At 53.7% G+C, this 25,855-nt stretch overlaps 1 protein-coding gene across 2 annotated transcripts; it reads left to right on the plus strand.

Moving 5' to 3' along the window:
- The first annotated feature begins 17,742 nt into the window (after window positions 1-17,742).
- On the plus strand, window positions 17,743-25,585 carry LOC101685913 (polyunsaturated fatty acid lipoxygenase ALOX15). 2 transcript variants are annotated; one of them, XM_004760395.3, is made up of 14 exons: window positions 17,743-17,942; window positions 19,219-19,423; window positions 19,623-19,704; window positions 19,797-19,919; window positions 20,046-20,149; window positions 20,328-20,488; window positions 20,750-20,893; window positions 21,606-21,815; window positions 23,082-23,168; window positions 23,269-23,438; window positions 23,597-23,718; window positions 24,223-24,323; window positions 24,445-24,612; window positions 24,723-25,585. In XM_004760395.3, the coding sequence occupies exons 1-14, from the start codon at window positions 17,808-17,810 to the stop codon at window positions 24,900-24,902; spliced, it is 1,992 nt and encodes a 663-aa protein (XP_004760452.1). In that variant the 5' UTR covers window positions 17,743-17,807; the 3' UTR covers window positions 24,903-25,585. The 2 variants fall into 2 exon arrangements, with proteins under 2 accessions (XP_004760452.1, XP_012915889.1); XM_013060435.2 differs by lacking the exon at window positions 17,743-17,942 and adding an exon at window positions 18,560-18,978.
- Window positions 25,586-25,855: the final 270 nt, after the last annotated feature.

A 25,855-nucleotide genomic window follows, 5' to 3' on the forward strand; every position in this document is an offset into this window, starting at 1 on the left:
GCGATCATAAAACCCGGCTTCCCCATGCCCAGTATGGAGTGGATGGATGGGGGGGATCCCTGGGGGGAACATGTTCCTTTTGTATGCCATGTGCTATGTTTGAGGGAGGCCGTAGAGACCTCTCCACAACCCTACTTCTTCTTTTTTTTTTTAAGGTTTTATTTATTTATTTGACAGACAGAGATCACAAGTAGCCAGAGAGGCCGACAGAGAGAGAGGGGGAAGCAGGCTCCCTGCTGAGCAGAGAGCCCAGTGCGGGGCTCGATCTCAGGATCCTTCATCATGACCTAAGCCGAGGGCAGAGGCTTAACCCACTGAGCCACCCAGGCGTGCCCCCCCCCAACCCTACTTCTTGACCTATCCTCAGCTCTTGGCCTCGGGGAGGGGGGGCTGCCATTCTTCTAGGACTCCCTCCTGTCTGTGCTCAGGGACCACAGACTAGAAGGATCGCACTGTGCCTCAGCTCGCCCGAGTTGGGAGCAGCGAAGTGGGAAGGGTTAGTCTGGGCTTCGGGAAACCAGGATGTCAGAAGCAGCAAGATAAAGCTTTCCTGCGGCTGGATGGATGTGCGATGTCTCCCAGGTCGGGGGCAGGATGGCAGGAGCGAGCGCCACAGCCGGACCCCGGACACCTCCCCCCAGGAGAGGCTGTTCCCGGCGAACTTGTCCTTCAGGAGAAGTCTCGGCCCCAGCGGGACGGGGTGCTTCTTCCCTACGTGAAGCTCACGACGTGTTCTAGATCGGTGGTAGGCTGTCCCCGCGGTCCGGCTGGCGTGCTTTCTTCCAGTCCCCGCGTCTGCAGATCGACAGACGTGTTAGAAACGCTCCTGGCACAAAGGCCCCATCTCTGTCCTCGCAGACCTGTCAGGTGGTGACATTAGTCAGAAATCCCGGTGAACGTGTGACCTGACCTGTTCTTCTGGCTCCTCTTCCCAGGATTGTCGTCTGTCTTCTGTCAGGACATTGACAAGGGCTTTGCTGTCCTTCATTCTGTCTCTCAGAGTCTCGGGGCTCAGGTTACCTGGGATTGAATCCCAGGTAAGGTGTTTGCAGAATTCTCGGCCACGCGTTCCTGATGTCTCAGCCTCTTCCTCATTCAGTTTTAAACCCGCGCCTTATACTGAGTCCACAGGGACGTGACCCAACGGAAACCGCCTAATTCCTTGAGACTTGCTTGCAAGATTGTCGTTTTCTCAAGTTATGCCATGTGACTTGGAATTTCACTTAAAAAGACAACTTCCAGTGGCCAGCTTTCTCCTGGGTTCTGGAGTTTGCCCAAAACACCCTGTGTCTCCCTTCCCAGGTCACTGGGCTCTAAGGCTCTCAGAGGCTTGGTTAGAGCCTGCTGTGGCCAGCCTGCACCTTGTAATAGCACCTCCGGACGACTCACATCCCAGTGACCCCCTGAGACCAACACAGTGGGGCCGACATGACGGTTCCTGCTGTCAGCGTTTTGAGTTGTGCCCTGACCGTGACCAGTTTTGTTCGCATAACAGACACGCACGGATCTTACCCACCAGGTAGAGCCAGATGCATAAGAAATTAATGCCTTCAATTCTCTGTATCTCGCCATTCCCTTTGAAGATGAAAGTTCCATTCATATAACCAATGCCCGGACTCCACTCCTACGTTGAAACGCCTGGTAAACCATGCCACCTCCCTGAGCCCCACGCGGCCGGACAGCGGGGACCCCACTGTGGGGTCTGTCACTGTCCTGCCCGCTGAGCCTCAGGCGGGCGTGCTTTCCTCGGAAAACCCTGGAGATGTCGGCGGAGAGAGTGTGAGGGCCTTGGGCCTCTGTGGATCCTTGTGAGCCTTGAACGCTCTTCGTGAACCCCCGGCCACGGAGCCCGCGGAGCCCACGGAGCCGCCACAGAGAGCCCCGGGCGGTCGAATGGCGCTGGTACTCCTGCCCCTCGCAGGAGCCCCGTCTGAGCCGCGGGGTGTGTTTCTGCGCATTCCAGACCCGGGAGGCCTGGTCACGCTCCGCTCGCTCCTTCCTGCGTTTTCGAGTTCCAGATGTAGTTCCTTGTGTCTCGAGGTCAGCCCTCCTGTAACCACACAGCCCTAAAAGTTCCCAGGTTGTGAAGTTGGAGTTCACCCACTGATTAAAAAAAAACAAAAAACCCCGTGCATCTTCAGCTTGCTCCTGAATTTGGTCTTTCCTTGGAATGTGTGACGATTGTCATCGTTTGACTGCCAATGAAACACAGGGTCCGATTGCTTAATCATCTCCTCATCTCTCTTTTTGCCAAGATACCACACCGTTGGGTAACAGCATGAGCTCTGCATTCAGCATCCTGTGGCGGATGAGTTAACTTTCTTTTTTCTTTTTAAAAGATTTTATTTATTTATTCAACAGAGATCACATATAGGCAGAGAGGCGGTCAGAGAGAGAGGGGTAACCAGGCTCCCCGCTGAGCAGAGAGCCCAATAAAGGGCTTGATCCCAGGACCCCGGGATCATGACTGAACTGAAGGCAGAGGCTTAACCCACTGAGCCACCCAGGCACCCAAGATAACTTTCTTTTGATTCTGAAAGATTCAGAGCGAGAAACATCCCAAATCTCAAACCATAAATGCATTCTCCAGCTACTGAGATAGAAGGATGTCGGTATCTGTGCGGTCAGCACTTTCTAGCCGCAGAAAGAGAAGAGGTCAGTAACTGAGCTCCCGCTGGTGTTGGCTCTTTCATCTGCTCCGTTGTCTTTGCTCGCCGCTGTGTCCCCGAGGTCTGCTAGAACCTCCTGCCCGTCCTTAAGGTTAAGTTGCCTTGATCTGCCTCCCAGCGTACAGGGTTCGGATATGCGCGAGGTCCTCGAGACTCTATCGACAGCCCGTGGACGTCGTCTCAAGGTGCTGCCCTACGAAATTCCCTATGAGGCATCCACTCCGCTGCTGACGGAGGACAGTCTTGATCCCTGTACCCTGTTCCATGCTCTCTTGAAAAAATATTTTCCGTCGCTGCGAGCCTGCTACGCACATTCTGGCCTGGAGAGATGGGCGGGGACAAGACTGGGCACAGAGTTGCTGTGACCCCTGGACCCTACCTGCCACCGCCCAGTGCTTCTCCCTTCCCTCCAAAGGGCGGGACAGGACCCTTCCCGGAGGCCTTCCTTCCGGGGTATTATTTCCTGCTTCCTCCTGGTTGATTGGAGACGGATTAAAGTTTTCATCCCTCTTCCCCGTGGTGTCTCCTTTGCAAAATATACTCTACACCGTCAGCGCGGAGATGATCCGCGGATACTGAGCAGGGGTTGGGAAATCGGCTGGCGGCTGACCCGAACACCAGTTGTGTTTCCGGCCTGTGTTTTGTGGGCCCCTCCCCCCACTTGATTCAACGAGAGGCTCCACAGGCATCTTGACATCCAGGATGAGGACACCATGGTGTGGACACATGCCCTGTTTGCCCCCAGGTGCCCTGTCCGGAGAGTTCTGTCCCGTCCTCAAGAGCTCGTTAGCCCATCCTGCGGCAAGGTCTGGGGGAGCGCTCTGCAGGCTCTCTGCTACCTCCTGTCCTGAGCTGCTGCGTCTGTGCCAACTGTCTGATTGCACAGTGATTCATCCCCCAACCCCGTGACTGCAGACCCTGGTGGTCACGTCACTTATCTGCTGCAGCTCAGGCAGTTGGCCCGGCTGGGGCAACCTCAGAGCCTTCCTCGTTCGCCTCATCTGGCGGTTGAGACTGGCTGCTGATTGGCATCTCGAGTGAGGGCTGTTGGCCAGAGCATCTACATGTGGCCCGGGTTCTGCATTCAAGGCTCTCCAGATAACACGGTGCCAGGAAGAGTGTGGCTTTTAACCTAGTTTTGGCAGGGGAACGGGGGGAGCCGGACCCAGCGTTCCGCGGGAGGAGTATGGGTGTTACAGAGGAGCACGCGGATGTGACGCGGCGGCGTGGAAATGTTCGGAAACAGCCTGGCACAGTCCACGCCCTGACACCGCTGTCCCCTCCCACATGTGAAGTTCTCTCATCCCATTAAGGCAGCAGCCTAGAATCGGGCCCTTGTCCGGGTCTTGTCCCTAGACCAGGTGTCCAGATGGTCTCGCGGGTGTGGTCCTGGGTTAAGGATCAGTCCCGCTGCCCTCGAGCCCGCCGTGCCTCTTGGCCTTCCTCTTGGAGGTCATCTTTCCTTTTCCATAAATAGAAGCTCATGTTGGTAGGTGTGTCCTTTTCTTAGCCTGATTCTCGCCTATTGAAGAAGTTTGTGGGTCCAATGTTCTCTTTCCTGTTTGTACTGTTGTTGTGCTTTTTAGTTCAATCTCATGGAATCAAAAAGAAACCTTGTGGGCGTCGTAGGTATAAGCTGTCATGCAGCCCAGTAGACGATGTCCACATGCAGACCTCCGTGCTAACCCTTCCCTCTAGCTTGGCTCCTTGCCCTTGACGTTCTTAAAAGCTCTATTATTTTAACAGAGAAATTTTGCTAGACCTACCCTTAAGTTCCTTAAAAGGCCTTTGCCTGAGGTCCCACCTGGAATCTCTCTGAGGTTTTACCTTTATGTGACAGTCACACCTTCGTCTTCTTCTCGGGACCACATTTTCCTGAAAATGCCCCGAACTGGATCTCTGCCCACAAGACATCTTCTCGGTCGTGGTGGTTGTCTGGAGCAGATGAGATGAAGATATTCAGTTAGAGCCCAGCTAGTGCTGGATTGCTCACACGTAACGTTTTTTCTTGACCTTAACTTCTCTCCTCCTGTGTGTCATCGCGGGCAGGGAGGGCCCTCTGTGCGGGGGTCTCCTTGTGTCACACAGTCCACTAGAGGCGGTTCCCACCCTCCAGGGTGCCTTGGGTGGACGGAGTTCCCTCTATGACATAATGATACCAGACGAATGACAACACTTGCCCTCCTCATATAATCCCTTCCTGGAGTTCCCGCTAATACTTCTCTGACTTCAGGTCAAGCTCCTGCCTTCTTGAAGGCTTTAGGTTCCTGCCCAACCTTGGGTCCTGAGGCCAACACGATGCCTTGGGGTCTTTGTTTCATCAGCGTTCCACTCTTGGTACCAAAATCTGTTGTGGGCACCTGATGCTGGTAACAAGTCATCCCAAAACATGGAGACTTGAAATCCTGACCGTGATGGTTCTGGGGGTTACCAGTGCCTGGGAGTCCTCATGTGGAAACTCTCACGTGGTTAGAGTCCAGCTGCGACCAGAACCAGGGTGCTCTCGAAGGCTTCCTCACACATCCGGCGGCGAAAGGTGGGTGTCTTTGGGCCCATGGACGTGGGCCTTGCTGCGTGGCCTGGGTTTCCTCGCAGCATGGCCGCCGGGTTCCCAGAGAACCAGGTGGAAGGGAGTGCCTGAAATTTTTATGACCCAGCTTCACACGTCACCGAATGTCATTTCTTTTGTACCCTCATGGTTGAGGCAGTGTCGGGGGGTCCTCTGAGGAGCAAGGAGGTTGAACAGAGTGAGCCCCTCGGTGGGACTCAGTGTGGCAGCCGTGGTGGGAAGTGCAGCCTGTCCCAGTGTCCGCGGTGACCGCAGGCGGTGTCCCTGCTGCCGGCCGCACCCAGGGCCGTCTGTGCACTCGACACCCAAAGCACATCCATTGTAGAGTTTGAGTTGTCCTGAATTGAAAGGGGTCATTATAACAATGACGGCTAGGAAACTATTTGAGACAGTAACTTTCTTTCATTGAGCTTTATGAACTCTCTTTACATAATGATGCCAGCATACTTTTTCAAATGAAGAAGTGAAAAATTACAGTAAAAGGAAAAGTTTTGAATTCATACTTCGCATTCTTTATTTTTTGAACCTATGCTTTTCTTCTTAGAAATTTGATTTTTTTTTAAAAAAATGAAGCACTTATTTTCTTACATTTTGTTGTCCCATACCTAATGGCCTTCTCCGTGATGTCTGTGGTCAGTGTTCAAAGAACCATTTAAAACTTGGCGCTTTTTTTGTGCGTTTAAGGCTGATTCCAGTGGTTTGCAGAAATCTGTCTCTGATGCATCGTACTTAAAGCTTCCCCAGAAGAAACAGACGATTCTGGAAAGAAAAGCTGCAGGTCTGAGCTAGTCCTCCTGTGTGTGTTTATTTTTGTTTGTGTTTTCATCAAAGTGTACTTAGGGGTTGGAATTAAACCTTAAAAAAGTTGTCTCAGATGTTTGCACAGTTTGACCATGGGTGCTCTTGAATCTGGGTTGGAGACACAAACCATGTTGGAAGCAACCTTGAGTCCCAGACTGCCACCGAATTTGCCCTTGGAATGAACATGTGCATTCGCTTAGTGTTAACCTACAACCAGGAATTCTTAAAATTTACTTCCATGTAGAATACAGCATCGGTTGAAAATGAGTAATAAAAAGCCCTTAAGTGTCCAAATACGTATTTAAATAACAGCTTCATTGAGATCTAATGCACAGTTCAGCTCCTTTCAAGTGTCTGTAATTCGGTGTTGTTACGTATGTTCACAGTTACACAATCATCACTACTAATTTCAAAACACTCTGCCTCCCAAGAAGAGAGCCCAGATACCGGTTTCTTCCAAACGGACCCCCCTCCCCAGTTTCTTCCCCCCACGCTTCTTCCTTTCCTCTCAAACCTGGGAAACCATGGTTCTGCTTCCTTTCGCTGTGGATTTGACTCAACATTTCACTTACGCGGAATCATACCATACGTGGATTTTTTGGTCTGATTTCTGTCACTTGGCACCATATTTTCAACACTCACCCATTGGACATGTGTTATTACAACTTAACAATAGCTTCCAGCAAGTCCTAATCACCGCGGGAAACCAGAGCGCCCTGATGTCCTGGGGAGCCGGTGAAATCAACAAAGCTGGCCGGGAACCCGAACCCCAGGAATGATATGTCACCGGGGACCTTCCCTGCTGACTTGTTCGCTTGTGTTTATGCTGACACTGACCTGAGACTGACTTCATGTGGGACTGCGCAGCGGGGAGGGGCAGCCAAGATACAGAGAGAAACACTTGTCCTCTTGGCCATAGAACTAAGAAGAGAAGCTCCCTCAAGCTCGGGGGTGTGGCAGTGACGCTCCTTCTTAAAAAATTTTTTCTTGGGGCACCTGGGTGGCTCAGTGGGTTAAGTCTCTGCCTTCGGCTCAGGTCATGATCCCAGGGTCCTGGGATCGAGACCCACATTGGGCTTTCTGCTCTGCAGGGAGCCTGCTTCCTCCTCTCTCTCTGCCTGTCTCTCTGCCTACTTGTGTTCTCTGTCAGATAAATAAAGAAAAAATCTTAAAAAAAAAAATTTCGTTTTCTCTCTTGGTTTAGGCCCAGTGTGGCTGGTGTCGCAGAGCGCAGCCCGGGCCCCTCACATTGAGAAAACCCACATTTGTGGCCGGAGGAACTGGAAAAGGGAGACTGTGATAGAGGAGGATGGTGAGTCTCGGTGACTTTCTGCTTTGTTTTCTCTCCCCTCTTGGCACCGAGGGCAGCCCCGTTGTGCAGATCAGCACAGGGGATGGACCCCTGAGGAGAACCCCCTTCTTTCTAGCCAGAGCATGTAACAGTAGGTCCCTGGAGGGTGACGAGGTCAGGGAACATCCAGGGGAGAGAGCGCCCGAGCAGAGGGAGCCCTAGTTGTGTGTGTGCATTTACACATATCCTGGCTGCTCGCAGAGCTGCCGTCCGTAGGGCAACCCCAGAGCGGCCCAGCAGAGGCTTTGGGAATTCAGTTAGCACTGACGCCGCAGCTCACAGACGGCGGGGCAGAGCCTGATGCCCGGACCCGACCAGGTCAGTTGTCTGCTGAATCGAAACACCAGTAAATACCAGCATCCTCCGGAGGATTTTCACAGGACCTGGAGTCTCACAACGTCTAGGGAACAATCTGAAGTCTCAGAAAGATGAAATGTGATGCAGAAAATATATCTGAATAACAGATGAATATGTGCCAAGTTTATCAGATGACAAAAGTGGAAGGTTCAGAAGGCTCGGCAAACCCCAGACCGGGTGAACTCAGTAAAACCACGTCCTGGGGCGCCTGGGGGGCTCAGTCAGTTGGGTGTCTTGCCTTCAGCTCAGATCATGATCCCAGGGTCCTGAGATAGATTCCTGCATTGGGCTCCCTGCTCAGCGGAGAGCCTGCCTCTCTCTGCCTGCTATTCCCTCTGCTTGTGCTTTCTTTCTTTCTCTCTGACAAATAAATAAAATCTTCAAACAAACAAAGTCCCAACAAGAGATTATTGAAAATCAAAGATTAAGGGGGGGGAAAAGCCCCTCTTTAAAGCTGCCAGAGAACAAGGACTCAGAGTGACAGTTGGAATGACTGTGGGCTTCTCATTAGAAGCAAAGAAGCCACAAGACTGTTGAATGAATCCTTCAAGTATGTAAAGAAAAGACCTATCAACCCAGAGTTCTATTTCCAGTGAAAATGCTTCAGGAATAATGGCAAAAGGAAGATACCTTTATTTTTTCAAAAATATTTTATTCTTAAAAAAGATTTATTATTTTAGAGAGAGAAGAGAAAGCCTGGGGACAGGGGCAGTGGGAGACGGAATGAATTTCCATGAAGTCTACTGAGCGGGGATCCCATCCTGGAGCCCAGCATGGGGCTCAGTCTCACAACCCTGAGATGATGACCTAAGCTAAAACCAAGAGTCAGATGCTCAACTGACTGAGCAACCCATGTGCCCCTAAAAGATTTTATTTATTTATTTATTTTTAGATTTTTATTTTTTGTAGAGATTTTATCGGAGAGAGAGAGAGACAGCATAAGCAGGGGGAGCTGCAGGCAGAGGGAGAAGCGGGCTTCCCGCTGAGCAAGGAGTCTGATGCGGGGCTCTATCCCAGAACACTGGGGTCATGAACTGAGCCAAAGCCAGAGTCCCAATGGACTGAGGCATCCAGCTGTCCCTAAAAGATCATATTTTTAAAGCAATCTCCACACCCAATGTGGGGCTCACACTCATGACTCTGAGGTCAAGAGTTGCACGCTCCACGACTGAGTCAGCCAGGTGCCCCAGAATGAATACATTTTTAGCTGAAGGAGAACGATGAGAATTTGTTGTCACAAGACCTCTTCCACAACGAATGAAAAGGGAGATTCCTTTGGGCTGATTATCAATGACACCGGAGGGAAACGTGTAACTTCGGGAATGAAGGAAGAGCAACAGGAATGGTACATATTTAGGTGATATATTTAACTATAGTCTTTGTTTCCAGTTATTAAAAACATGTTTTGGCTCTCTGAAGCAAAAATTAGCACATTGTCTGGTGGGGTGTGGCACGTAATGTAGATGTATATATGATAAGTAAAACATTAAAGGGGATTAAGGGACTTATGTGGTTGGAAGCCGCCTATTTTTACTTCAAGTGGTAAAAATACTAGCTCTAAGTAGAATGTGAAAGGTTAGAGATGTCTACTGTAATTGCCACAGCACCTCCTAAAAAACAGTATGAAGTGAGACGGCTCGAAAGCCAATGGGTAAATTAAAATAGTAAAAAATACCCAGATACCCTAAAAAGACAGAAAAGGGGGAACAACATTAAAGGGAGAACAGAAACAATAAAATTATAGACTTGAATTCAACCATACTAATAATTAAATGTAAATGGGTTAAAATACCAGTTAAAGAGATGACCAGACTGGATTTTAAAAAGACCCAAGTATAATCCACTTATAATAATTTTGCACTCTAAATATAATGACATAATAGGTAAAAAATACAGGAGTTGAACAAGATACAGAAGGAAAGTACTAGTAGAAAAATGGAGTGACTATATTAATATTAGAAAAACTAGGTTTTCTGATAAATGAATTCAGTAAGGTGGTGGGATCAACATATAGAAATTGTTGCATTTCCATATGCTAATAATGAAGCAGCAGAGAGAGAAATTGAGAAAACAATACCATTTACAATTGCATCAAAAGTAATAAAATGCCTGGGAATAAACTTAGCCAAGGAGGTGAAAGACATGTACTTTGAAAACTATAAAACAAAGATCGAAGAAATTCACGACAACACAGAGAAATAGAGGAACATCCCATGCTCATGGATCGGAAGAACAAACACTGTTAAAACATCCGTACTACCCGAAGTCATCTGCAGATGTAATGCAATCCCTATTCGTATGCCACCAACATTTTTCACAGAACTAGAATGAACAATTCTAAAATCCATATGGAACCATAGAAGACCCTGAATAACCAAGGCAATTTTGAAAAAGCAAAGCAGGGGCGCCTGGGTGGCTCAGTGGGTAAAGCCTCTGCCTTTGGCTCAGGTCATGATCTCAGGGTCCTGGGATCGAGCCCCGCATCGGGGTCTCTGCTCCGTAAGGAGTCTATTCCTCCCCACCCCCGGCCTGCCTCTTTGCCTACTTGTGATCTCTATCTGTCAAATAAATAAATAAAAACTTAAAAAAAAAAAAGGAAAAGCAAAGTTGGAGGCATCACATTCCAGATTTCATGTTATACTACAAAACTGTAGTGCTCTTTATGTAGTGATCGGTTTTACCCATAAGAGCAGAAATCAGCAAAATCATAAAACAATAAAAAAAGAAATCAGAGAAACTGAGAGCTGGTTCTTGAAAAAGATCAATAAAGTTTATAAACCTTATGACCTAGAAAACAAGAGACAAGTGACCCATTACCAGTATCAGAACTGACACTGGAGACATCACATTGAAACATCAACGGCTGGCATAGGCAGTGGAGCATGTGACTCTTGATCTCAGGATTGTGAGTTCAAGCCCCAAATTGGGTATAGGGATTTAAAAAAAAATTTTTAAAAACCCCACAACTTTGGGGTACCTGGCTGGCTCTGTTGGTTGAGCATCTGACTCTTGGTTTCATCTCAGGTCATGATCTCAGGGTTGTGGGGATTGAGCCCCACATCGGGCTCGACACTCAGTGCAGAGTCAACTTGAGATTCTCTCTCCCTCTGCCCCTCCCCGACCCAGCATTTTTTTTTCCTCTCTAAGATAAATAAATCTTTCAAAAAAATCAAACTGAACCATTCCTCACACCTCATACAAAAATGAACTCAGAATGAATCACAAACCTAAGTATAAAATACAAGATATGACATAATGCTTCTAGGAGAAAACATAGCAGAGAGTCTCTTGGCCTTTTGCTAGGTAAAGGCAAACATGATACACAAAAGAAAAGAATGATAAAGTTTACATCCCCATAATTATAATTATTATAAAATAAATAAACACATCTGTTCTGCGAACAACACTGTTAAGAGATGAAAAGGCACCCTTGTTCCTCAGTTTTCATTGGCAGAACATATTTGCGGACTGGGCATCTTATGGAAGACTGACATCTAGAATGTATGTATGTATGTGTCTTCAGACTCAATCATAAGAAAACAAACAGCTCGACAAAACGTGGGCAACAGGCTAACAGGAACTTCACCGAAACACATAGACAGATGTCAAATGAGAACCTGAGAGGACACGTGGTGTGGTGCGGTGCATCATTAACACCATGGACATGCAAAGTAAAGGCACAGAAGCACATGATCGTGCACCTGCTAGAAACCCAGGCACCCCCAGCCCCATCTCCCCTGGGCAGCCCCATCTCCACCGAGAGCAGGCGAGGGTGCAGAGCGACTGGAATTCACACACTGCTGGGGAGAGACCATTTACTGAAGGACTGTGGCCAGAGTGACATAGAAAAGTAGAAGTCTGGTCTACAGCCCCTGCAGCCAGCGGTTCAGGAAGCCAAAGCACATCCTCTCAGCAACTGGCCCAAACAGTCAGGATATGGCCCATAACGACCAGCATCTCTTGAGTTCTGCCCCTGCTTCCGATTTAGCCCCAACTGGAGAAAGACAAATCCCATCTGCCCCCCACCCCAACCAATCACACGGATGCCCCGTTTCTGGTTAGTTTGCCTACAACTTTCCCATGCCAGCTGCCTCCCATCAGAAGAGAGCTGAACCCTCCCTTTCTCAGACTATAAGCCTTCCGTCCACACGGCCTGCCTTGGAGTCTCCACCACCTGCACATGATGGTGGTCTACTCCCTTGCAACACAGGACGCTCTCAATAAACAGCCTCTCTGGGGTGCCTGGATGGCTCAGTGGGTTAAAGCCTCTGCCTTTGGCTCAGGTCGTGATCCCAGGGCCCTGGGATCGAGCCCTACATCGGGCTCTCTGCTTGGCATGGAGCCTGCTTCCTCTGCTCTCTCTCTGTCTGCCTCTCTGCCTATTTGTGATCTCTGTCAAATAAATAAAATCTTTAAAAAAAATAAACAGCCTCTGTTTATTCTCCTCTGGGTGATGTTTATTTCTTTCCACGCTGATGGGAATGCAAAATGATACAACCACCATAGAAAACGGTCTGGCATTTTCTTAGAAATTTAAACATACGCTTACCCTATCACCCAGGGACCCCACTCCTAGTATTTATTTGAACAATAGTTCAGAGTATCCTGGCTGGGACCTCAAAGTGTAGCATGATGGTCAATTAGGGACATCCCTCTCCTTAACATTCTAAGGGAAATATTCTTATTCCATCTGCCCCCGCCAATTTTCTTGGCCTAGAGAAATCCAAAAGATTCCCCAAATTTCTGGGGGAATCTTCAGACTAGTGGCCTTGATATACTTCTTGCCTCTCATCCCAGCTCCCAACGTGGAGTCCCTGGATGGCCTGTCAGTAAACTTGTATGCAAAGTTCAGTTCCTTCACTCAAAGTTACAGCACATCAAGCATTTCAGAGTAGTAACGGAAGGGCCAAAATTTTATCAGAAGAACCTCATGGTGTAGCACAGAGCATTCGGCAACCTCTCTGCCTCCCAAATCCCTCTGCCTTTCTCCATGATTGTTGGGAGCAATATTTATAACCCATTAAATTACACTGCTGGGCCCCAGCATGTTTTTATGGCACTCTGCACAATTTCAGGAGGGCCTACTGCATTTGAGTCTTGGTTTTGGATAACTGACACAAAGGAATTGGGAAGGGCTCCCATGCATAGGTGATGGCCACGGGGGGAACTAATGCATGAGGGTTGGGAGGGACCAGAGAGGAGGAAGGTCAGTGTCCAAGGTGCCCTCTGCCCTTAATTTGAGGGCACCATCTCTTATCACATGGGGACAGAGAGGAGCATACAGAAAGAACCAATGGACATCACCTGCGTGGATGACATGGCCCCATCTCCCATGCCAGCTTGAAGGATTTGGGTTTGGTGCCCAGTTTGGGTCAAAATAGATAAGGAGAGGCTGCTAGATGGTTTCTGTGAAAGCTTCCCTGCTTTGCTATTTAATTTTTTTTTTAAACTTGGCGTTTGAATTCAGAGGTCTGTGGGGCCAGCCAGCCTGAGTAGAAAGGACTCACCTCCCAAAACTTCCGTGAAGGTCAAGGAGCTTTTGCTCTCCTCCGTGTATGACTAATAATACGAGAATGGGGAGTTCTAGGGCTGGACATTATCTCTAGGGGAAGGGACTGCCCATCAGCCCACTTGGAGTGTAGCATCAGCAGAAAGCCAACTTACTACATGCAGTGCCGACTTCTGTGAATGTCTAAATGGGGTGTCTCTCGGTTGGATGGGGGCCCCCAGAGCTGGGGTGAGGATCTGGTGGAAATCCGTATTGTGTGCAGTGGACGAATTCACCTGAGGGAGAACAAGGGCGATGGCCGTTTCCTGACCACACCGCAAGGGAGTGCGGGCAGAGCAGCAGAGAGGCAGTCCGCAAGGAGGCAGGGCGGGGGACTCTTTAAGTGTGGGGGAAGGTGAACAGGCATGGGGACGAACAGAATTCTCCCCTTTTTGGTCACTGTGCCTGGTTGTGAGCAGCCCATTGGTCACTTCGGGCCTGTGGCTATTTTGAGGAGGGTCCCCTGATGGGCCTGTGTCCAGCCAGGAGGTTGGTGTCCCCTCTGTGTCCATCATGCAAGCCAGTCTGCCTAGAAGCAGCCTCTACACTCTGCCATTTTCCTGAAGAAATACCAGTTTCTTGCATGCAGTTTCCAGTGTTTACCTCTAGCTGATTAGAAGGGGCGAGCGCGGAACATTCTCCGCGTTTCCAGGTGAACCGTTCACATTCCTGGCATCCACGTTCTCCTTCCACAAATCTGCGACTACGTGTCCTCATAAATCCCAGTCATAGTCTCCCCGCACCGACCCCGACGAAGACAGTGCCTGGCTCGCTGTGGAGCATGAAGAGAGGTGGGGACACCAGGTGGGGACCTGGTGGGGACACCCACTGCTTCATTTCTGAACCGCCAGCCCGAACAAGTGCAACGGAGCCAGCAAAAGCAGTCACGCCAGGTCCTGGAGAAAATGTGGCAGGTGCATTCTGGAGATGCTCCGAGCTCTCTGCCCCCGCCGAGCCAAGCTCCTGGGTGGAGGTTGTGAGTCCACTTCCAGACACCAACTTGGAAATGGCTCACAGTACGGTCGCAGACATGGGATGCTGCCTTCAAGTTGGGGCCTTGGTTCCTCCCCACACTCAGAATGACCCTTGGGGATGGAGGAGAGCAAAAAGCTCCTTGACCTTCATGGAAGTTTTGGGAGGTGGGTCCTTTTCTACGTGATTTTGAAGGCGAGCAGACTCGGGCTGGCTGGCCCCACAGACCTCTGAATGACCCTGAACGTGTTGCTGGCAGAGATGCCTCCAGCCTCTCCCGCTCTTGAAACGAGAGGTGCGGGGAGACATGGTCCTTTTCCCACCGCGTGTCGCTCTGTCCGTGTGGGATGGTTGGAGCAGCGGCGCCATTTTGCCAGCGAGGAGACTTGCTGAGGAGCTCACTCAGGAAGGATGGAGAAGACAGAACCCTGATTCCTGGCGGTGCCGTGCGGCCGATGAACTAGCAGCCCTGGAGACAACTTACCTTGTGGACTCGTTATCTGCTGAAATGATATTTTTTCTCTGCCGTCTGAGCCATTCTGAATAGATTTTTTTGGTTACTTGCCACAAAGCATTCTGATAAATTTATTATTTCCATTAGCCCCATTTATTTAGGTTTTGCTCCTCAAAATGTCACAACCTAGCCAGTGGGAGCCCCTCTATAGTTGGATATCATGCTCTGTTGGTCTTGCCTGTGACTTTCTTGAACATGTCCTTACTTAGTTTTTTTAATTTTTAGCAACAATTGCCTGTTTCAGGCGTATCCTGAGTTTTACCTGTTCCAAGTATCCCTTAAAGAGCCCAGATTTTCTTTTCTTTTAAAGATCTTATTTATTTAGCTAACGGAGAGAGAGAGAGAGAGAGAGAGCGCACAAGCAGGGGGAGCCACAGGGAGAGGCAGAGGGAGAAGCAGTTTCCCCGCTGAGCAGGGAGCCCGATGCGGGGCTCAATCCCAGGACCCTGAGATCATGACCCGAGCTGAAGGGAGGTGCTCAACTGCCTGAGCCCCTCAGGCACCCCTAGAGCTCAGGTTTTCGTGGAGAATAACATTGTGGACCACAATCTGGGCTCCAAGGACTTGGTATAGTTAAGGGAACAACCATTGTCGCTATTGGGACCCTTTTCATCAGGACAGAGCTGGAAAGGGGCAAATTTTCTTAACATATAAATAGTTCCTACAAATCAAGAAGAAAAAGACCCAAATCCAATAGAAAAGTGGAGCAGCTAGTGCCCGGCAGAGGACATACGGACAGCTTCTACAGCAGGAGATGCTCATCCTTACAGAGAGTGAGAGAAACAGAAGTTACAGCCATAGGATAGGAACGTCGGGTTCCTCACCTGTCAGGCTGGCCAGGGAAAAGTGCTTGTCCACACGCTGTGGGCAAGAGGGCGGCAGAGGGAGCACTCTCACACACCAGTGGGCTCGCCAATGCGAGTGTAAATTGGTACAAGTTCCACGGGTTGGTGGTGGGGGGACAGAGCTCTACATTCGCCAGATGCACACAGGCTTGTGACTCAGAAATTCCGTTTCTGGGATTTGGTACTCCATGTATCTCTGCATTTGAGAAATGATGTATATGCCCGGTAATCTCTTTCAGCAAACACTTAAAAAAAAAAAAGATATTTATTTATTTGAGAGAGAATGCCTATGAGTGGAAGGAGGGGGAGAGGGAGAAGCAGACTCCCCGCGGAGCAGGGATGCAAGGCTTGAACCCATGACCCTGGGATCATGACCTGAGCTGAAGGTAGGTGTCCAGAAAAAACACCTTTTTTTTTTTTTTTAAACACTGAGACAAGATTGCAAGCAAACTAAATGTCCAGCTTCTACAAAACCAGGCAGACTGCCCTTTACAACCCAGTGTGGCGGCACCCTTAAGAACAAGGAAGCTGGGGCACCTGGATGGCTCAGGGGGTTAAAGCTTCTGCCTTCGGCTCAGGTCATGATCCCAGGGTCCTGGGATCAAGCCCCCACATCGGGCTCTCTGCTCAGCAGGGAGTCTGCTTCCTCCTCTCTCTGCCTGCCTCTCTGCCTACTTGCAATCTCTGTCAAATAAATAAATAAATCTTAAAAAAAAAAAAAAAGATCGGGAAGCTTTTCAAGTCCTGATGCGGAAGGATCTCCTGATTTATGATGCAGTGTGGCAAAATCGAGCCGCCGAATGACAGGATGACAGGTCACACACGCTGCCAGAAAAAGGACAAAAGGACAGACATGTATTTGCTTTTGAATGGACCTTGGAAATATGGGCGAGTGACTGAGGTGGGGAAACTCGATGGTGCCTAGCCCAGCGGGAGACGCCAGGGAATGAAGTCTCTCTCCCTTTTGCCCCTTGGCTCCTGTAAATCCACTCCCACTAAACAAACAAGAGCACTGACATTACAGACCCAGTTCTCTGGGTTCCTTCTACCGGGGCAGGTTGCAGGCCCCTGGCCGCTGGCCCGGCTGGGAGCGGAGTGGGAGTCAGTCTTACTCTCCCTTTACTGTTCACGCAGTCTGGGAGTTTGTCCTGCCACCCCCACCAGGGCAGGACTCATGTATAATGGATCTTGGGGTTCAATGGGTTTCAGCAAACACTTCTTGACACCCACAAGCCTGATACGGTGCTCAATCCCGGGGAACAAACCTGGGTTGGTCCTGCTGGGAGTGTGGCCCTTGCCTCGGGGGAGCTCGGCGGGAAGGGGATGTGGACACACAGGAATTGCCATCTTAGTCAGTGAGGGGCGACAGGACCATGCACAGGGCAAACCCAGTACAGAGGGGAAGGCGGGGAGGGCTGGAGCCGCCAGGGAGGACTTCTCTGAAAACCTGAAGTCGGACCGGGGGTTAGAAGGCTGCAAAGAATTTTCCTAGAACAGGCAAACGACATAGTGGGTTCTGAGAGATACAGGGCTGCACCCCAGTGGATGGGAGGTGGGTGGGAGATGAGGATGGCCGGTGGTGGGATGAGGCGGGAGGAGGGCAGGCCTCCTGAGCAGGAGCTTTGAATGGATTTTTGTCCCGCAGGCAGCAGAGAAGTAATGGCTTTTCGGCTAGAATGGAAGGAGCCCCAGAGCTCTGCGCACGGAGGGCTTGCAAGTGTGCCAGGCTGATCGGGTTAATTCAGTGGCCAGGACGTGCCTTATTCACAAACACCTGCAGAGCGAGTTGCCCTCTATTCCACCCCCCAGCCTTGCAACCTTAATAAGCAGAACCCTTCCCAGAGGCGAGCCACCTGGGGAGCCCGAGTGTGCGCCCAGCCACGCGCTCTGTCTGCCTGCGGGCCGGTGTCCGAGCCTGCTTCCTGCAGGTTGCTGCCCCCGTCCGCCTCCGCTTCCCCCTTCCGTCCTTCTCCTCCACCTGGAGAACCCCATGCCTCCCTGGGTGCCCGCCACGCCCGCCTTCTTGGGCTGGGGCTCATCTCTGGGCTGCGCGAACGTCGTTGGGGACACGGAAGCCACCGCACCCTCTGACCGCTGGGCCTCCCGGGGGGCGGGGTCGCGCCCGTTATTAGCGCATCCGCTCTCCTTCCTCCTCAGAGGGCGCGATCGTCGTCAGGCAGGATGGGTCTCTACCACATCCGCGTGTCCACCGGCTCCTCGCTGTGCGCGGGCTCCAACAACCGGGTGGAGCTGTGGCTGGTGGGAGAGCACGGGGAGGCGACGATCAGGACGAGCCTGAGGCCAGCGCGAGGCCAGGTGAGTCGCGGGGCCTGGGCTGGGGGCGCTGGGGCCGGGCCGGGGCGCACGGGGAGCGCTCGGGACGTGTCCCCGCGCCCGGCCTCCTCCGGACCGACGCGCTGCTCACGGGCCCGGCCTGGCGCGGAATCGGCCTTCCCTCGAGCGGGCCGCCTGTCCTCCCGGGTCCTTTATTGCCCAAAGCTGCCGTTTCGAGTCCTCTCCCGCGTTGCTAGGTGTCCGGCCCGCCCCGGGCGGGGGTGGGGGCGCCGGAGGACCGGTAGCGGGGAAGAAGCCCGGAGATGACAGCACCCAAGGGCCGACGCACTTCCCCGCGGCCGTCGCACCTACCTGGTTCTCGCCCCGATCCCGACTCCCCAGTTCTCATCGCCTGTCCGGCTATCTCCAAGCCCCCCCCCCCCCCAGATGCTGCGGTCTGTCCCTCGGACGCTTCCCAGCCCTCAGCCCTCCCCTCGCGGCCCCCACCCCGGGGGTCGCTCGCGCTTCTCCGTCTCTGCCTCTAGCCGGAATCTGGCGCGGTCCGTTCTGTCTCCTGGACCCCTCGGGCCTCTGCGCCCAGAGCTCTCCCCGCACCGCCCCCTAACCCATCAGGCCGCTTGAACCGGGTCACCTTCACCCTCCCCACCGCCTCGCCGCTTCCGCGCGGCCCTTCCCAGCCCTTTTGGGGTTTGTTCCAAACAGTCCCACCTCCAAACGTGCCCCGCGTGTTCTCGGGACCAATCCCAAGCCCCTGGCTGACCTTCGAGACTTCCCGAAGTGCTCGCGCGCTCGTCCGCAGCTCTCTCCCCTGCGCCCCAGCTCCCCGACGCCGCCCAGCCCTCCTCGGGCCCCGTCTCCCCGAGCCTCTGGCCTGCACGCCTCCCCGCCTTTCCCTCCCTCGGCCCGGCCGAGCGCTGCCTCCTGAAGGGGTCCCCGGACGGCCAGTCCCGCGGGAGGCCTGCCGGGCCGTGGGCTGTCCGGCACAGCCTGCCGCCTGCTCGGCCCAGCGTCTCCCCACGCCCCGGTGCTCTCTCTCCCCGCGCGGCGCTGTGCACTGGTAGGGTCCTCAGAGAGGAAGAAGCGAAGGAAGGAGCGCGCCTCCCGGTATTCCCGCCCGATGTTCCCTCCTCCCGCCTCACCCCGACGCACCTGCGTTCTGCGCGCCCCCTGCTCCTTCGGGCTCCTTCAGCGCGCCTTTCCAGAAGCTGCCGGACGGGCGTCCCGCGGGAGCAGGGCTCGGCCCAAAGGCCCCGTCCCGCGCGCCCCGCCGACACCGAGCGCCTTGTGCCGCCCGCAGGAGATGGAATTCAAGGCGGACGTGCAGGAGTACCTGGGGCGGCTGCTGTTCGTCAAAGTGCACAAGCAGCACTTCTTCCAGGACGACGCTTGGTTCTGCAACTGGATCTGCGTGCAGGGCCCCGGGGCCGGCGGGGAAGAATTCAGGTTCCCGTGCTACCGCTGGGTGGAGGGCAGTGGCGTCCTGAGCCTCCCGGAGGGCACCGGTGAGCGCCGGGAGGGGGTGGGGTGGGGTGGTGTGTGTGCTGCGGAGCCAGGAGGAGGGATGTGGACGGGGCCGGTTGCCGGGGCTGCTGCGGGAGGCCAGGATGATGAAGGGTCAGGGCCCGCAGAGGAGGTGCCCTTGGCGGGGACCGGGAGAGGCTCTCAGGAGAGGCCTCCCCGCCCCTTCCTCCCCACCTCTAGGCTGGACCGTGGGAGACGACCCTCAGGGCCTGTTCAAGCAGCACAGGGAGCAGGAGCTGGAAGAGAGGAAGAAGCTGTACCGGTCAGCGCTCCTCACCCACCCCCCCTCCGCCCCCGCGGGGCCCTGCTGACCCTTCGCTAAGACCAACATCTGCTTTTACTTCTGGGCCACAGATGGGGCAACTGGAAAGATGGGCTAATCCTGAATGTGGCTGGGGCCACCATCAATGACCTCCCTGTGGACGAGCGGTTTCTGGAAGACAAGAGGATTGATTTTGAAGCCTCCCTGGCCAGGGGGTGAGAACAAGGGGGGGCTGGGCCCCAGGGAAGTGTTCTGGTACATGGGGCTGGGCTGGCCTAAGGTGGGTGCCTGTGGTTATCCAACTCTCAGCACAACTCAAACTCTGTGCTTCTTTCCCGAAGGCTGGCAGACTTGGCCATCAAAGACTCTTTAAATGTTCTGACTTGCTGGAATGATCTGGATGACTTTAACCGGATTTTCTGGTGTGGCCAGAGCAAACTGGCTGGTCAGTACCCCCCGCCCCCAGCCCCAGTGCTTCTCCCAGGATCCCCCCAGAGCCCCCAGCCAGGGAGCCAGGGCCGGGAGACCAGAGGCCTGGGTCCTTCGAGAAGTGTGGGGTGAGGTGGGGATGGTTCGGTGGGGGCGCTCCGACCCACGGAGCTCTCCACACCCGCCCTCTGCAGTGAAGGTCCGGGACTCCTGGCGAGAGGACGCCTTATTCGGGTACCAGTTCCTCAACGGAGCTAACCCCATGCTGCTGAGGCGCTCAGAGCAACTTCCCGCCCGCCTGATGTTCCCTCCGGGGATGGAGGAGCTGAAGGTCCAGCTGGAGACGGAGCTCCAGGTGCAGACACGGGCACCCTAAAGGGGCCACGCAGGGAGATGGGCATGGGGTCCGCTGTGGGCCCAGCTTCCTGCTGGATGTCAGGGAGGGGTGTGCCGGGAGAAATCAGGTGATCGTGAGAAATGCGACCACGTGCTTTCCTCCCTCCTGTGAGTGAGAGCGGCAAACCAGGGTGGGGGGTTGGGGGGGAGTGTCGTGTTGACCGAGACAGATTCGAAATGACAGCAGCCCATGCCCTCCCCTCCCAACCCCCCCATGCAGAGAGGCACTCTGTTCGAGGTGGACTTCTCGCTCCTGGACGGCATCAAGGCCAATGTCATCTTGTGCAGCCAGCAGTACCTGGCCGCCCCTCTGGTCATGCTGAAGCTGCAGCCTGATGGGAAACTCTTGCCCATGGCCATCCAGGTGAGAGGACCCTGGGTTCTGCTCCCAGGGGCCGAGCTCCCGCTCCCCAAGTTCCTGCTCAGGGCAGAGGCCTAAGGTGCCCGGGAGGAAATGGGAAAGAAAGGAGGAAAGTTGGGGTCTGGTTGCCGAGACAGAGCAGGCGGATCTAAGGAAACGAGGCAGCAGAGGGAGCCTCTGAGGACAGAGCGGTCCGGGAGGGCCCTTCGGAGGCTGCTGTGCCCGCACCTGCTCCGGGACGGGGCAGAGAAGGGGGTGCTGGATCCCGGGACTAGGGTGATGGGTTCACTGACTGCCCAGCGCGGAGGTGAAGATGGGCTCGGGTGTGGGGAGCAGCTGTGGTGCTGAGGGCAATTAGACTGGCCGGGGTTCAGGGAGGAGGAGGGGGAGTCAGGTGAGGACAAATAGGGAGGAGAAGTGACCACTGAGTTCCGGGGGCACAGCCAGCCGCGCGGAGGCAGGGTTGCGAGAGTGTGGGCTAGAGGAAGCAGAGGGTTTGAATCCCGTCCACACTGCGGGCAGCAAAAGGGAAGTGAGGTTGGAGGAGGCCGGGGGGGAGCAGTTTCTGCCGAAGGCTGCGGGGCTGGGGGGGGATAGGGGAGGCAGGCGAGGAGGAGCGCCCGCCGGGGAGTAGCAGCGTCTGGTGGGCAAGGGATGCAAGGGAGGGGACGTGGGGGCGCCTGGCACTCATCCCACTCTCTGGTCCCCACTCCAGCTCCAGCTGCCTCACGTGGGATCCCCTCCACCGCTGCTTTTCCTGCCCACGGACCCCCCGATGACCTGGCTGCTGGCCAAGTGCTGGGTCCGCAGCTCCGACTTCCAGATGCACGAGCTGCAGTCCCACCTTCTGCGGGGACACTTGATGGCTGAGGTCATCACCGTAGCCACCATGAGGTGCCTTCCCTCCATACACCCTGTCTTCAAGGTAGCTTCTTACTCCTTCCCGCCCTGTGGCACTGTTCTGCCACTGGAGACCCTCCCTGGGGACCCTGAGGCTGAGGAGAGCCAGCCAGGAAAGACGAGCGAGCTGGGAGCCCGCTGTGCCTTCTGTGCCTTCGCGTGTCCTCTCAAGGAGGCGAGCATGAGTCATCGACTAGGTGAAGGGTGCAAAGTCTTACTCTTCTCCAAGCACAGACATACACACGTGGTATAAACAGAACATGCCCACGAACGAGGACTCCAACCAGATGGGACCATACAAATAGCATAAAGTATTTTTCCTGCCCGTTTTGAAGAGTCCTAAACTAGTGACCTGTAGGCCAGCTTGGGGGCTCGGGAGGATAGTAGCCCAGCTCCCTGCGGATGAGGACAGAGTGCCCACCCACGCACTTGTTTTCTTGGCGTCTTCCCGTAGGGCACGAGCCAGTCCAGATGCCGGGGAGAAGCAAGACAGCCAATGTCCCAATCTTTGGGTTTTTCATTTCCGTTACGGGCTAACAGGCAGTAATGGAGGTACTGGAGGTCAACCGTGCTAAGTACTACGCAGAGAAGCAGGCCAGGGTGATGGGAGAGTGAGTTAAGTTGGGTGACCAGGAGAGGCTCCTTTGAGAACGCGACTACAAGGAGCCAGCTTCGAGATGGTCAAGGCACAGGGATCAGCCAGTGCAAAGGTCCTGTGGCTGGAACAAGCTTGGCATGTTTGAGGGACAGAAAGAAGGTGAGTGGAAGGGACAGAGGGGAAAGGGTAGGAGATGAAGTTCTTGAGGCAGGCAGTTTAGACCCTGCATTCTCAGTGGGGGGCCATTATGCCCCCCCCCAAGGAGGTAAAAGTGCTTCTGGGGAGGCAAAAAATTACTATTTTTATGTATAAAGCATATATATACATATAGTACCTGATAGACACAGTATAGCAGTAACATTAAAATTTCAGGGAGGAATTTTATCTAAAAATGTGTATCACATATGAATGTATAAATCCTATATATATATGACTCGGAAAAGGCCACTTAGAGGCTGATAACGAAACAGACGAGAAACTGAGCTCCACCTTGCACAGTCTTACACGAACAGAAAAGGAGGATGATTTCTTTGAGTTATCAGAGAGCAGTAAGTCCGCGGCGTCCGGGGGGCCACCGAGCTCATGTCTGTGCTATTCCCGCACCGCTGGCCTCTTCCCGCTCCTTAGCCGTGTTCCTGGCAGGGACTCGGCTGTCTCTTCTGACTCTGCCCTTCCCTGCTCCTGTCCCCACAGCTCATCATTCCCCACCTGCGTTACACCTTGGAAATTAACGTCCGGGCCCGGAACGGGCTCGTCTCTGACATGGGAGTCTTCGACCAGGTACGAGGAGACCAGGGGCATCGCGGGGCTCACCCCTCCCTCCGGTTCTGGCCTCGGGCAGGCTGATGGGCCTGACCCTGCCTGGTCCTCGCGCCCCCAGGTGGTGAGCACAGGTGGCGGAGGCCACGTGGAGCTGCTGCAGCGGGCGGGCGCCTTCCTCACCTACCGCTCCTTCTGCCCCCCCGACGACCTGGCCGACCGGGGGCTCCTGGGAGTGCAGTCATCCTTCTATGCCCAAGATGCCCTGAGGCTCTGGGAAATCCTAGCTCGGTGAGGAGGGGGAAGGCAGGGCTGGGGAGGGGATGCTAGGACAGGAGGTCCTGGTCTGGGCTGGGGGGCTGGGGCCCCGGACCCGGCGAGGCGGTGGGGAGGAATCCGGGGCCGTGAGGCTCCCAGTGAGCTTGGGCTCTCGGACTGTCGGGGGGCAGCTACGTGCAGGGTATCGTGCATCTCCACTACAAGACGGACGAGGCCGTGAGGGACGATCTGGAGCTGCAGTCCTGGTGTCGGGAGATCACGGAGGTCGGGCTGCTCGGGGCCCAGGACCGAGGTACGATGAGCCCCGCCTGGGGTCTCCCATGAGAGATCGTTCCCCTGGGAACCTCACCAGAATCCTCTTGTGCCTCTGTGCCATCTTTCAGAAGCATTTCTAACCCTATGAAAACGCCCGAAGGCCTTCCCAGATTCCTTTGCTGTCAGCTAGAGACAGGACCCCATCCTCTGCCCCAAGAGCCCCTCTAGTTCCAGAGGCAGTGGGAACACTGGTCACCCGTGAATGTCTCACAACCAGCTCCCTGAGAAAACGAAACAAAACACAGTGAAAGCCTGAATCGTAGGACTTGCCCATCGGCGTGGTTCGCCGTGCCCCACGGGTGTGACCCTCCCAGCAGCCCCCCGCCCCCACCAATCCGACCCAGTCTGCGGTCAGCACCACAGATCCTGAGGACACCCACAGTGCCCTCCTCACCCCTGTACTCTCCCCGCTCTGCCCTGTGTCTGAGCCGAGCTTCTGTCCCCGGCCCCGCAGCCACTAACTTCCCGGAACCCCTTGCAGGCTTCCCCGACTCCCTGCAGTCCCGGGACCAGATGAGCCACTTTCTCACCATGTGCATATTTACCTGCACCGGCCAGCACTCCTCCACGCACCTGGGTCAGGTACTCACCACAGGGGGCTGCTGGGGATTTGCACCTGCAGCGGAGGTGGGGCTGGGGGCAGGTGGGCTAAGGGCTTTCCGTGCTTTGCCGGCACTGACTCTGCATATCTGCCCCTCCCCAGCTGGACTGGTACTCCTGGGTCCCTAACACGCCCTGCACCATGCGGATGCCCCCGCCGACCACCAAGGACGTGACCCTGGAGACAGTGATGGCAACACTGCCCAACTTCCATCAGGCCTCCCTGCAGATGTCCATCGTCTGGCAGCTGGGCCGACGCCAGCCCGTGATGGTGCGGGGATGGGGTGGGGGCTGCCCTGAGGGCTTCCAGGAAGGGGCGGCTGCAACAAGCGAGGCCCGAGAGGGTCCTGGGCTCTCAGCTGCCTTTCTCTCTCCACCCAGGTGGCTCTGGGCCAGCACCAGGAGGAATATTTTTCAGGTCCCGGACCCAAGGCTGTGCTGAAGAAGTTCAGGGAGGAGCTGGCTGTCCTGGAGAAGGAAATCAAGACCCGGAATGAAAAGCTGGACATGCCCTACGAGTACCTACTGCCCAGCCTGGTGGAAAACAGTGTGGCCATCTGAGCGCCTCCCCACTCCACCAAGCCAAGCACCACCCCTTGGTGTTTGTGGTCCCGCCCCCCTCTGACCCCCAGCCACCCCGCCCTGGGGAGAGTTCCTTTTCCATGGTCTGTGGCCACATTTTATTTTAGATTCTGCCTGCTGCCTCCTGCATCATTTGGGTCCATGCCCCCCGCCCTGGGGCAGATAATAGCCACGTTTATGTAAACTGTTTCAAAGAGTAGGATAGGATGTCCACACAGGTCACTCTGCCTTGTCCATGAGCCAAATACGATTTTGAAACAAAATTGGGCTTAAATGGCAACAAAAAGATACATTAGGCAACAAAAGAAAAGAAGTTAGAACAAACTATCGGAAAGCAAATATTGGCCAAAGAATGTAGCACATCTTTCTGACTGGTCAGGCTTTATCCCCCGTCCTGAAGGCAGATCCCATACAGCAAAGCACTCACAGCAGTCCTCAAGATTTCTGTCTTGTGGCTCACATTGAGAGTGAAAATGGAAGAAAATGGGGGCGTCCATATCTATAACCCATTTGCAGTTCCCCAAGTTAGAAAGTTCCAAATTGAAGTAATTAACCAGAGGGGCACCTGGGTAGCTGCCTTTGGCTCAGGTCATGCATGATCCTGGCGTCCTGGGATCCAATCCTGCATCGGGTTTCCTGCTCAACGGGGAGTCTGCTTCTCCCTCTGCCCCTCCCTCTGCTCATGCTCCTGCTCTTTCTCTCTCTCTCAAATAAATGCATATATAAAATCTCTCTCTCTCTCTCTTTTTTTTTTTTTTTTTTTTGAGTTGTGGACAAAATCTTTTATTAGTTTCTAGTTTACAGGCCTCATCAGTGCCTTTGGTAGTACTATTAAGAGACCATTTTACCTAGCTTACAACTAAATGACAAAAATTTTCAATTGCAGTCATTTCTCACCTAGGCCTGCCAAGTTACAGGATACATTTCACATA

Source organism: Mustela putorius, unplaced genomic scaffold (genome assembly GCF_011764305.1).
Source record: "Mustela putorius furo isolate JIRA1106 unplaced genomic scaffold, ASM1176430v1.1 tig00000695_pilon_pilon_pilon, whole genome shotgun sequence".
Taxonomy (NCBI): Eukaryota; Metazoa; Chordata; class Mammalia; order Carnivora; family Mustelidae; genus Mustela; species Mustela putorius.

Excerpts from the sequence above, each read along its gene's own strand:
- LOC101685913 (XM_004760395.3), top strand. The coding sequence starts at position 17,808 with ATGGGTCTCTACCACATCCGCGTGTCCACCGGCTCCTCGCTGTGCGCG. Across the intron at positions 19,920-20,045 it reads GAAGCCTCCCTGGCCAGGGG|GCTGGCAGACTTGGCCATCA; the intron begins GTGAGAACAAGG and ends TCTTTCCCGAAG. Across the intron at positions 24,324-24,444 it reads CCTCCACGCACCTGGGTCAG|CTGGACTGGTACTCCTGGGT; the intron begins GTACTCACCACA and ends GCCCCTCCCCAG.